We start from the raw sequence: 13,191 nt of genomic DNA, 5'->3' as shown, positions 1-13,191 counted from the left end.
AAATTCGAAAGCCAATGAATGTATGAGCATTTCATTTGAACAGTTAGCTACGTTTAGCTAAACTGGGCAAAAATAGTATTTTGCTAAAAAAAAAAAAAAAAAAAAAAAAGCTTATCTAAATGTCAACAACGAGAGTTTGATTGATTTATCTGACATTGACTGATCGAGACTGTGTATCCATGGTGATTTGTTGTTACCATCATGGATCGCTCCTCTATCGTTTAAAAATCCTGTTGTCAAGATGACGACGCGCTTACCTTAGTTTCAGTCTACTGCGCTTGCGCAATCGGAATTTGTTATCATGGAGGTGCTACAAAATCACAGCTAGCTAAGCCTTCTCTCACACATCATTCAAATTTCTTTACAAGGGTTAATTACAAGGGATAGTATGCAACCAGAGAAGGTAATGTAGTAACTGGGAATACACAAAGAATCTAAGTATGTTGTGCATGCCAAGTGAATGTAGAGGTCCACACCGCTAGCTAGCCAGCTAAACTAGCTTAGCAAGAATGCAATACTTAGCCGGCGAGTTCCATCTGTGTTGCTAGCTAGCTAGCTAGCCAACTAGATAGTGTTATCTTTTCACCTAGGTTTAGTAACGTCAGTAACTATGGATAGCTTAACCATGTTTTAAATATCCCAATTCTTTAGAAAATAACAAAGGAAGACACATGGAAGGCAGATGACCTGAGGAGACATATCAGGGTAAGTCTATGACAGGATTCTGCTGCGCATGAAAACACTGCTCTTATGGAATCATCAAGTGCACATAACAACCGCAAGCTGCTTTTGCAGGGTGGCAGACACGAGGAGGACCATGGCAGGAGGCGAGAGGAATATGAGAGGAAACGCAGAGGCGGCGAGTCTGTGGAGAGACGCCAGCGAGACCCGGAGAGAGAGGCCAGGAGGGAAAGAGACAAGCGCAGAGAGAGAGACAGCACACGAGATAGGGCAAATCCCAGAGACGGAGAGAAAGGCCGACATCCCGACAGGAGGACGGAGGCCTCGAGAGACAGGACAGGTGAAAGGGATGAGAGAGAGATAAAAAGAGAGGATAGAGTGGTCGTTAATAGCAAATACAAGGGCGGGGACAGAGAGAATAGGGACAGAAGGCATGACAGGGAAGAAAAGGAAAACGGAGAGAAGGACAGAGAGAGGGAGAAGACAAGAGAGAGGGAGGTGGAGAAGGAAAGGACCAGGGACAGGGAGAGAGGCGAGCAGAGAGACAGGGACAAAGGGAGGGAGGAGAGGGACAGGGAGAAAAGAAGGGAAGAGAGAGATAAGGAGCGAAGGGCGGAGAGGGAGAGAGACGGAGATGAAAAACGGGGGGAGGGAGGGAGAGACGGGCAACGACAGCACGAGAGAGAGAAGAGAGACGGGCAGAGGGGGAAGGAGTATCTGAAAGAGGGCGAACGGCACAAAGACGAATCCCAAGACAAGCGGAAGGACAGAGAGGGAAGGGAGAGACATGAGGACAGAGAGAGAAGAGAGAGACACGCAGACAGAGAGAGAAGAGAGGGACACAAGGACAGAGAGCACTCGGGACAAAAGGAGGACAAAGGTGAAGATGAAAATGAGACATTTTACACTATACCACCACTAAACTACTGTAGCTGACTGATGGTGTAACGCACAAAGGTTTTGGAAACGTTTTCATTTCAGAGTACAGGGAGCAGCGCAGAAAAGAGAGAGAGGAGCAAGAGAGGAGGCACAAAGAGAGAAAACAACTTGTAAGCATCAAATGCCACTAGGCTGCTCTACTAGCTTCCTATTTTCAATTTGAATTTAGAACTTTGACCTCTTCTGGGATTGTATGTTTGCTGGTTAGGATCCGGCAGAGGACCGGAGACATGGCGGCGAATCCAAAGAGGTGGCACGCGGGGACCGTAAGGGATCGGAGGGTCGTCTCCGTGGCGAGAGAGAGAGAGCAGAGAGAGACAAGCGTGGGGAGAGGAGACACAGAGATGGAGGAGACCTTGAGGGAGACCCCGCAGAGACCGGCAGCACCAAGAGATCATCCTTACACCGGGATCACGAGGCTGTGAAAACAAAGGTTGGCTTCACTCTCCATTTTTAAATGTTAGTCCTTAAAGTGATTGAAATAGGAGATTGGAATTTGTATTTTTGTTAAACACATCTAATAGTTTTAGCGGGAAAACTCTGTACAGGGGCAATTGAATCCATGGTACCCTTTATAACATGACATTTGTTTCTCATTCTTACATCAGTTGATGCTCTTCTTAAAATACAGGCATGGGGTTTTATTCTCCTGTGTCTCCTCTCTGTGACCCAGGAAACAGTTGTGCGATCAGAGTCCGTGTGGAGGTCTAGTCAGACGCAATTAAGTGACACAGAGGAGCCCGTAAGACTCTTATTTTGAAAAATGGGATTCCTCTCATGGCCGTTTATCCCTCTGCCAGCATGAAAACACAGCATGGATGCTGTCAACCACGGCTGCTTTATAATATGCTTTATAATATCTCCAATTCCCAATGAGACAATGCTTTATTTTACTATGCACCTTTTAAAATGTATGTACAGTAAGCAAAGTGTTTTAAATATAAATTTGTATGCCGTGAGCAAGAAATGTTTAACCGCAGTATTTTCCTACATTTTCTTTCTTTTATTCATTTTTTCCCCAATCCCTTTATCTACTATAGGTTTTTCTCTGCCTCCATTACTTGCCATCACTTTGTATGCGCCTGCTAGTTGCATGGTGACAGTCACATGGGATTGGATTGCTTAAACAAGCTGACAGTGGAAATACTACAGCGAGGCTGTCTTAAAATTAGCTGGTAAATACAGTTGTACTGAATCTGCAGGTTGAAAAGGAGGAGGCTCCAGCCGAGGACCAGGCTGATGATCAGGAGGCTCAGGAGTATGAAGAAGACTTTGAGGTATAAAGGGATAAAGAGCTTAGCTAGAAAAACTGTATGAAAAAGCGCTTGCATGTTTACAACACATTATTTTAGTAGTAGTAGTAGTAGTAGGTGCTTTTTTGATCCTCTGGTGGGAAATTGCACAATTTAATATCATTGCACAATATAATATCATCATGCTACATACTGTATACTGTTTTGCATGCTCTAAACGGATTGCTTTTCAAGAAAATGGTGAGTGTTCACATTCGTAGTGAAACAGTACCTTGATAACTCATACATCTTGTGTAGAGATGTAGAGATGGTATGGGCTGTAGTGGTGGTGATGTTTCTCTCCATAAGGACTATGAGGAGGATTTTGAGGATGCGGATGAAAACGATGGCGAGGAGGACAAGCAGACGCATGACCAACAAGAGAGAGGAGAGGGGAAGGAGCTAAGCCCGCGAGGGAGGGAGGAGGTGAAGGCCATACAGAGGGCCATGGATGAGGAAAACGAGAGAGTAGGCTCGGCCCACACCAGGCTCAGCACCGAGGAGGAGGAGGAGGAGGAGAGACCGAGGAGGACTAGAGGTATCAGATGACCATGGTGTTCGTCCTGCATGGTTGTTACTGTATTTTCAAGACGGGACAAGTAGCCTCTGCATCGTCTTGTTTGACGATGTTTTGAAGAGTAAAGTCTCTAAAGTTGCAACGTTTTGGATAGAGACAAGAACACTCGATGAAACTTTCAGATTGCAACGCAAATCTCATTCCAATACAGTTCTGCTTGAAAAACACACCGTGTAAATCACAGCGAACGGTGTTTCCTTTTGTGAGTGACACAGATACTGAGTTGTTTTTTCTTCCAATTCTTTACCCACAGACTCTGAAATGTCTCTGATTAAAACTCCTCGGCACGGGAAGTTTATCGACTTTGTGGCTGCGAAGCATCGCGAGGTCAGCAAGAAGGTCGCCAGCAAACAGAAGTAGGTCTAAATGGGACAGAGTGCAACCGTTCAGAGAGAGAGTCAGCAGGTTGAATTAGTCTTCTCTGAGACTGCCTTGCCTGTGTTTGCATATGAACATTCGACAGGAAACGCAGTACAGAGCTGCTTCGGCTGATCGACCTGGACTTCTCAATCACCTTCTCCCTCCTGGACCTGCCACCTGTCAACGAGTACGACATGTACATCAAAACCTTTGGGACAACCAACACCAAACAGGTGTGTGTACTGTGTTCGTTTTGTCATTGGCGTCATAGGTACTTTGTTTTATTCCTTTATCAGAGCTATGGTAACCACAGGCGTCTTATGCTTCCTGTCCAGGCGTATGTCCAGTGTAATGAAGACAACATTGACCGGGACGTCCAGACAGAGGAGACCGATATGATTGAAAAGTGGACGCAGCACCCAGCAGAGAGGAATGTTGTCTGTGGAGGTGAGTAGACAGTTAAACACACGATTCTTTGCCGTAAAGGTTAGAGGTCGACCGATCAATCGTCTGGACGATTCATTGGGCCGATATAATTGGTATATATATAAATATATATAAATATAGTCCGATCTGTCACAAGGCCGATATAAAAAAAATTGCAGAGTATGTCAATAGATGTCAATAGCCTGTGGTCTACTCTAGCATGTCTGAGCCTAACATTTTGTATTTTTGTACCCAATATTGACTTGTATTGTCAATTCTATTTTATATGATAATAAATCAGTTTCAGTTGTCAGTTTCTATTTTATATGATAATAAATCACATAAATTATATTTTATTCAGATTACAAATCTGAAAACAGCGTGATATGGGCCTATATATCGACCATCGGCCTCCCTGCTCTCTCTCAATATAGGCATCGGTAGATCAGCCTAAAACCCATAATGGGTCGACCTCTAGCTCTAGTAAAGATAGTTCTGCTTCCCTTGTTCAGATTCTGATTTTATTTGTCACATGTATATAGTACAGTGTCCAATGTACAGAGAAATATCACTGCTGGCTTCATGATGTACTCTAAAAAATTACAAATTACGCAAAAACTATACAAATAAATGCATGGATATATTACTGTATGTACATGATATAAATATAAATAATCCTGGGGGAGATATACTGTCATCTGTCACATACTGTACCTGTACACTATAAACACATACTATAGTGACACAACTGTATGTACACTAGTTTTATGCTGTTTCTCTGCTATTGTAACAGGTCCCAACCTTTCTCAAGAGGATGATTTCATGAGTAAGACAAACATCGACTCACAACGCCTGGCCAAGTTTTTGCGCTCAGCCTCACAGGTACACAAACCCTTACGTTCTCCCTGAATAGATAGGAAACCAAATGGACTCGACTCCCTGCGGTCAACCAGATCTCACTCTCTGTTGTGGTGGTCAGGTGGTGGCAGTGCTGCTGGAGGAGGACAGGGCGGAGCTGCAGTCACACCAGAAACTTAGGACCCAAGAAGATAAGCTGTCCTTCAGCGATGGCTGCTTACAACTCAACACCAAGCTCCCATTTCTTCATGGTATGCCACCACCATCACCTCACATCACAGAATCAGCTTACTATTATCTGACCTATTTAGAGTCATTCCCTGATCAAAAACGGGCAGGGGGATTTCGGGGGTCTGTCATGTATTATCCCGGGCCATCTGAAAGTTTCAGGTGTGGGCGGGTCCCAATGTTGGGAGACTGGCCAGTCCGATGAATATTCAAAACAAGAGAGATTAGATTGCAGTGGTAAATGGACAGCACTCATATAGCACTTTTATCCAAAGCGCTTTACAATGAAGGCCTCTCATTCACCCTTTCGCACACACATGCACACACCACTAGCGGCAGCTGCCATGCAAGGTGCTAGCCTGCTCATCGGGAGCAATTTGGGGTTCGGTGTCTTTGCCCAAGCACACTTCGACATGTCGTCAGGAGGAGCCGGGATTCAAACCGCCGACCGTACGGTCATTGGACAACCTGCTCTACCTCCTGAGCTACCGCCGCCCCACTTGCACTAGACAACAGTAGCTCTGTTTACATCAGGTTTGGGCTACATGCAGGAATAGGCTACAGTCAGAAATGTGTTTTAACCACTGCACATTATTCTATGCAAGCTACTTTAACAACCGACATCAAATTCTGTGATTTTGAATTAAAATAGAAATGAATTCCTCAACATTTAGCTTTCAACTTAATAACAACCCCATTCGCAATCAGTGTAGCCTAAATGTGGATAATGTTATTTCACCAAGCCAGCCTATTTTGTGCTTTCTCCGATCTGAAAAAAGAATATTAGTCAGTCCAAAGCATTTCAATGTGACCTATGGATTTGCTAATTTTGTACACATCATTATGTGTAGGTCAAGGTCAAGGTCAACCTATATAGCACATTTAAAATCAACCGAAGTTGCACCAAAGTGCTTTACAGTATAAATGAAATAAAAACAGACAATACATACAAACAATACTGAATATAAAAGTGCACCATTTAAAAACTACACAGTCATACCAGGGCCAGGGGTGTATGACTTAACTAGCCTCAGAAAGCCATTGAAAACAGGTGAGTCTTTAGCTGTGATTTAAAAATGTCTAGGGTCTGGGCAGACCGAATTTGTAGCGGCAGGCTGTTCCACAGCTTCGGGGCAGCCACTGCAAATGCTCGATCGCCTTTAGTCCTTAGCCTAGACCTTGGGACATCCAATTTAAGCTCATTTGATGTCCTCAGTGCTCTAGCTGGGGTGTGAACATGGAGAAGTTCAGCTAGGTACTGAGGGGCCAGGCCATTCAGTGCTTTAAAGACAAGGAGCAATATTTTAAATTCAATCCTGAAGCGAACAGGGAGCCAGTGCAGGGAAGCCAGCACCTGTGTGATGTGGTCTCGCTTCTTTGTACCAGTCAGGAGGCAGGCAGCAGCGTTCTGCACTAGCTGCAGGCGTCTAGACCCACATACAGACCACTGCAGTAGTCCAACCTGGATGAAATAAAAGCATGGATAACCCTCTCCAAGTCATTTGGAGAGAGGTAGGGCTTAAATTTGGACAGGAGCCTTAGCTGGAAAAAGGAGCCTTTTACTACGGAGGCTATTTGTTTGTCAAATTTAAAAGCACAAAAAGCAAAAGGAGTGAGAGACTCCCTCTCTTGGGGGAGTGGAGGGGGTGGATCCTCCCTGGTGAGTACTAGTGGGAGGTGGGAGTGAGAGACTCTCCCTCTTGCAGTAGCTCATCAATTTGGCTGAGCTTCAGTGTGGCAGCTTTGATGAGGCCCTTGATTGGTGAGCGTGGTGGAGGAGGGGAGGGGCATCATTGGGGTGTTGTCGGTGGGGGGTTGGTGTGAAGATTCTTCTTCCTGGCGCGGGTGTCTCCCATAATCAGAACTTTGTTGAAGCGGCAGCTTTTCAAGGTTTCTGCCATGTTGTGATATGTCTTCCTTCTGTTTTGGTATTTCTTGTCTCTTGTCCTTGACCATGGCAGAGGGAGCAGATGGACGACGCAGAGAATAGAACAGATTGGAGATAAATAGTTTTACTGCTGACCTGTTAAGGCAGAGTCCATTTCTCTGAAAAAGATGGTATCGTTCCCCAAAAAATGGAAAATTGTCAATGTAGCGCACTGAGTGAGTGGTACAGGCAGTTGAGAGCCATGTGTTCAGTGCCAACAGTCTGCTGAATCTCTCAACCCCTCTTCTGACTGGTGGTAGAGGGCCGCTGATAAACACCTCCGCTTTCAGAGAACTGACTGTTCAGCAGATCAATAAAGTCTTGTTTAAGAACTTCCGACTGCTGTTGCGCAACGTCATTTGTCCCCCACGTGCACAATGATGTTTTCCACAGTTGGATGTGTCGCCCCGATATGCAAGATTTTTTCTGTAATTTCAGAGACCATATCCTTGGGAAAGCAGAGTATTTTGGTGCTTTCACTGCACATGCTTCTCACATCTTTTACAGTAAAGTCACCCACAATCAGAGTTTGAGGCCCAGACGTTAACTTTCCTTGTAGCCTTTTACTTTCTGATTTACTCTCGGTCCTTACCCTGCTGTGAGGGGAGATGTGATCCAAGTCATCAGACGGAGATGCAGGATCCTGCAGCAGTGGGGCAAATTTGTTCTCCAGTTGTATGGTTGATTGTCGGGGAGATCTGTTTCTGGTTCTCCCTTTTGCGGCTGTCCACGGCAGTGTCCTTCTAGGGAGAGGGGCTGAAGAGGCACTCTTCCTGGATGATAATGCAGGCCAGTCAGTCGCATAGTTCTCCGGGCACGGGGCTCTGCCTTGCTCTTATGATCGGTCTTATGATCCACAGTATCAAGGCCGCAGTTAGATCTAATGTTACCAGGATAGCAGCACACCCAGAATCAACAGTTAAGATCATTGAACATTCTTAACAGAGCGGTTTCAGTACTATGATGAAGTCTAAAACCAGATTGGAACTTCTCATAGACATCATTTTTCTCTAGAAAAGATTGCAGCTGAATAGAAGCTACTTTCTCCAGAACCTTGGACAGAAAGGGCAGTTTGGAGATGGGCCTGAAGTTTGAAAGAACAGTGGGGTCCAGACATGGCTTTTTGATTAGTGGCTGCACTATGGCATGTTTAAAAGGAGCTGGAAAGACTCCTGAACTAAAACAGGCATGCACTAAAACCAGAAAGAACGAGCCAACTGGTCTCCCCTGGTTCCAGGTCGTGCTGTCAGCCTGGTGCGCTTCTCCCAGGTCCAGAGACAGACCATGCTGTCCGTCCACAGCCTGCCGGCCGTGCCCAGCGCCGCGCGCCTCGACGCCGCGACCGTCATCTGCGTCTGGAACATCTGGGAGCCTTCCCGTCCTCAGAAGATCCTGGTCTACGAGTCCGAGGTGCCACCGCTGCTCACAGTAGAACCAGGAATGATGTACCTGTCCGTGATAGCCTGTTAGCAGACATTGCAGCTCAGTACATAGATAGGACTAGGACTAGTTCCTGACCCGGTGACCTGAAATAGCCAGGTCCTAGATACAAAAGGCCAAGAAGACATCAAGTCCAGCATTCATAACCTTCGACCTCTCTTGTACTGCTTACATTGTTTTTTTTAGTTTCAAAAAGTTAAGGATAGAGGACATTGGGGTGTGCGGGAGTATTTTAAAACTATGAAGCTAAATACCCTGGGTTCAAATGTGGCACTCCCTGCACCACACAGAAGACCAAACATTGTGGTGTGCGTGTCATCTAGACCTCTCTGAGTTTTTTTTTGCCTTTAACGCCCGCCTCCCTCTGCCGCCCAGGTACGTAGCTGCTGCTTCAGCCCGGGAAGAGCCACGCTCGTGTTTGCGGGCACGGCCGTGGGCTCCGTGGTGCTGTGGGACCTGCGTGAGCAAGCCAGTAACCACTACCTGCTCAGGATAGGGGATGGCGAGTGGACCCTCCGACACCCAACCTTCTCCACGGGTCAGTGCCGAGCAGGACATGGATAAACTGTACTGTAGTAGGTTATCTCTGGTGTGTTTGTCTGTTTCTCACCTCATGTTTTTTTGACCAATGGGTTTTTAATATGACTCACTGTTTTTGTCAACCTGCTATTGGTGCTCTATGTTAGGATTAGGACTGCTATTTAAATTATTCACTAGACGTTTGAAAGATCCTGTTGACAGTGGACATTTACCTTGTGTCTAGACTGCCTTACTCTCTGGGTGCACAGGAGGCCGCTCCTCTTCCCGAGGTAGGGTAAATTATATGTGTAGTCGTTATCACCTCTTCCGTCACCCTGTCATCGCAGACGCAGTGCTGGCGGCCTCGGGTCACATGTCCCCGGTGTGCTCTGTGGAGGCTGTCCCGTCCTCTTTGGTCGGGGGACTGAGTCTAGAGCTCCCCCTGCTGGCGTCTGACGAAGGTACGGTCTGGACGCCCGAGGCGCTGGTCCTTGCTAGAAATAACTTCGTTTAGTTCAGCGCTGACATATTTTCAGGTTAACAATGGTGGCCATTTTTGAGCTTCTCTCTCAAAATCTCCCTTTCTTTTCGCAACACAGAGTCATCTGGATTGTCATTCCAGTTGGCGTCACTTGATGAAAATGGGATTTTAAACCTATGGGTCAGTGTGATGTCAGCGCATGTCACCCTCTTCCCTGTTTGCTGTGGTTTCCTGTGTTATGTGACACTGTTAGCGCTAGTACTGACGGTCCCCCAACCCACTCTGTCCCACAGGTCGTAGTGGAGCTCCCCACAGCCAACGAAGCAGGTTCTCAGACAGACCTGGGTGAGTCTGTCTGCCACGTTCACAACCAGGCTTCCTGTTCAAAAACAGGCTCCTTTGAAGTTCTTTCCTTCTTTTCTCCGCCCCGTCAGCGTTGTCACTCTTCCCCTCTCACAGGGCTCAGGCCGGGGGGCAAAGTGAAGCTGCTCCACAGATCCACCCTCCACACCGGTGAGAGGTGAGACAGATACATTTTCCCCAATTAGGGTTGCAAATTTCAAGGAATTTTATTAATCGATAACTGTTAACCTTAACAAACAATAGTCAATGAATTGATAACGACGTCCTACGCTGGACTGCGCTTTGCTCGCTTTATTTTTGTGTCTTCTTCCCTTGTGTCGATGAAATTTCCTGGCATCCCAATTAGCCATCACTACATGACATGGCGCCCTCATCTGCCTCATCTGAGTCAGACCTTAAATCATGATTACATTTCACGCAACTCCTGTTCATAACGGAAAGTTCCGTTCCATTAACAAGCAATTAATCAAGTAACCAAATCTTACTTAAGTCAATTCTTATCGGCAATTAATCAATAGTCCATTAACTGTTAACATCCCTATCCCCAATCATTAGTCACTGCCTGACACCGGTACAAAAATATCACAATGTGTACCCACAATGTGTCTCTCTCTCTCTCTCCTTCCAGGAACTCACTACGGGACGCTGCGAAAACAGGACCAACGCAAACGCTGCTGTTAAAATTCCTGCCCTCAGACTCCAGCCAGTTCTTCATCGGCACTAACATGGTGAACACATTCCCTCCTAACATTAACGTTCCTGATATCACACTAACATGGTGAACACATTCCCTCTTAACATTAACGTTCCTGATATCACACTAACATGGTGAACACATTCCCTCTTAACATTAACGTTCCTGATATCACACTAACATGGTGAACACATTCCCTCTTAACATCAACGTTCCTGATATCACACTAACATGGTGAACACATTCCCTCTTAACATTAACGTTCCTGATATCACACTAACATGGTGAACACATTCCCTCTTAACATTAACGTTCCTGATATCACACAGGATTTATTAGCGGGTCCTTGGTATATATGCCAAACATACTTAACTGTATGGTCATAACCTTCACTGTTCCCTATGGTAAACATTGTGTGTGGTTGTTCATAGCATAGATATAATAAATAAGTAAATAAATAAATAAGTACATAGATAAGTGAATAAGTAAATAAAAGGTTAATCTTCTAATTCTATCTTTCATAGAGTCTTGTGAGCCATGGAACCAGTCACGGGTTGAAGGCTCGTCCAAAGTTCTATAGGCCTCAAGTGGTTGGAGTCAGACCTGTAGATGTCACTTTCATCAACTTCTCTCCCTTCAGAGAAGCCTTTTTTCTGGTGTGTTCAGCCTCCCTCTGTATGCTACTACTACTGTCCAGTTGTGTCCTATAATATTGACTTATAGGATACAGTTATTTACATAATATGCAACCTTAGGGTTGATTGGTCACAAAACATGTACAGTACTGAAAACTAATTATTTTTAGTCATCAGTGTGTGTAGTCAGGATATGTACGTAAATAGCCATTTAACTTGTATGAGTATATAAGTCAATGTGTTTTAGATTGCTATTCTTGCACTTTGCCTTCAGCACTAGATTATGCTCTTAGTCACTTGTTTTAGAAAGAAGATGCACTTGTGAGTTCTGGCAAGTAGTAGTACATTGGCTTATGGTTATTGTACTTACTAGTACTTACATGTACTTACTAGCTTTGGATAAAAGCGTCTACTAAATGACTGTAGTGTAATGTGATTAGTGTGCATAAAACTGCGTGTTTTTTTGTATGTTGATGACGTGAATGTTGTAAGCTGCGCCTCCGTGCGTGTTCCAGGTGGGCTGCGGGGATGGCAGCGTCAGGCTGCACACGGTGGCCAGCGAGCAGCCCGTCATGGAGTGGAGCAGCAGCACAGCAGAGGAGCCGGTGGTGTCGGTGGAGTGGGCCCGGACTAGGCCCACCGTCTTCTGTGTCCTGGACGGCGCCTCCAGCCTGCACCTGTGGGACCTGCTGGAGAAAGACAACGAGCCTGTCATCACCGAAAAGACGGGTGCTGACAGGTAGGCTATAACGGGGACCTATTCAAAACATAACCGATAAATTACTTTGTTTGTTAACCTTTTGAATATGACTGTTTCACCGGCAAAATGTAAACAAATATCTAAAAAAAAAAAAACATTCCAACACTTCCTGGAAGATGAAAAACTGAGCTTTCTAGTAGGCCTATAGGAAAAATCCTATTCATATTCGTAATGTTGTTATTGTACTCACTGTACTAAAAGTTGTGTATTATAGGCTCAACTCTACTTCTCTGTCCCCAGGGTGACTGCAATGGCAGTGTTTGGAGACCCTTCGAAGCAGAACACATTTTCAGGAGTAGCGTTGGCGCGACAGTCGGGGAAGATTGAACTGCAGTATTTTACTAAAAGATTCACAGTGCCTGTTCCTGCGGACCTGGAGAAACTTCAGAGTTTGGTGGACGAGGCTTTCTGAAATTAGATAATAATTGTCCAATTTGTACATACTGTTTCATAAGCAGTAAATATAGAGATCAAATACATTTATGAGTGTATTTAAATATGAATGAGTATTTTTTCTAATGACACTCAGTGTTGTAGCAGTATTTTTGCTCTGTAGCCTAGGTGGCATACTGTATTAAGGTTATATATAACAAAACAATACTGAATTAAACACCATATCAAATGTATATAGGTTTTGATTTACTGTAATATCTATTTTGTCTACTCTGAAACAAATGTATTTATAATTTTTCAGTTTTTGTTACCAAATCAAATAAAGGGTTGCTCATATGCTCATGTCTTTTATTGAAAATATCTTATCAATTAAACCACGTTGCTATAATGTTTTATGTAACCATCAATACATTGATCTGAGATGGGAAAAACATGGTTGAGTTTAGGCTTTTTATTGCAGTTATTTATTAATGCTGCACAGGTTTTCAATAGGCCTATTGAATATTGCACAGGTATTGTATGACCCATTGATTTTTTTGTACCTATTCTGTTCTATCTTTCTGCTGCTGTAAGGCGCAGTTTTCCCCTCCTGGGGATCATTAAAGTTATGATGTGGGG

The 13,191-nt window shown here is 44.7% G+C and overlaps 1 protein-coding gene across 1 annotated transcript; it reads left to right on the top strand.

Moving 5' to 3' along the window:
• The first annotated feature begins 291 nt into the window (after positions 1–291).
• Positions 292–12,752, top strand: dync2i1 (dynein 2 intermediate chain 1). Its single transcript, XM_084454193.1, has 23 exons — positions 292–403; positions 652–705; positions 796–1,112; positions 1,670–1,730; positions 1,829–2,053; positions 2,294–2,362; positions 2,823–2,897; positions 3,222–3,450; positions 3,743–3,845; positions 3,953–4,082; positions 4,185–4,296; positions 5,069–5,157; positions 5,255–5,384; positions 8,526–8,698; positions 9,104–9,266; positions 9,595–9,708; positions 9,847–9,908; positions 10,022–10,073; positions 10,188–10,248; positions 10,720–10,819; positions 11,310–11,441; positions 11,936–12,159; positions 12,421–12,752. The coding sequence occupies exons 1-23, from the start codon at positions 389–391 to the stop codon at positions 12,590–12,592; spliced, it is 2,862 nt and encodes a 953-aa protein (XP_084310319.1). The 5' UTR covers positions 292–388; the 3' UTR covers positions 12,593–12,752.
• The last annotated feature ends 439 nt before the right edge of the window (positions 12,753–13,191 follow it).

This window comes from Borostomias antarcticus (assembly GCF_949987555.1).
Source record: "Borostomias antarcticus genome assembly, chromosome: 2".
In the NCBI taxonomy this organism is placed as follows: Eukaryota; Metazoa; Chordata; class Actinopteri; order Stomiiformes; family Stomiidae; genus Borostomias; species Borostomias antarcticus.
This window is presented reverse-complemented; position numbering and strand designations above follow the sequence as displayed.

Coding starts and splice junctions, on each gene's coding strand:
- dync2i1 (XM_084454193.1), top strand. Junction 1,113..1,669: donor AGAGAGAATAGGGACAGAAG/GCATGACAGGGA, acceptor TTCAGAGTACAG/GGAGCAGCGCAGAAAAGAGA. Junction 4,083..4,184: donor GGACAACCAACACCAAACAG/GTGTGTGTACTG, acceptor CTTCCTGTCCAG/GCGTATGTCCAGTGTAATGA.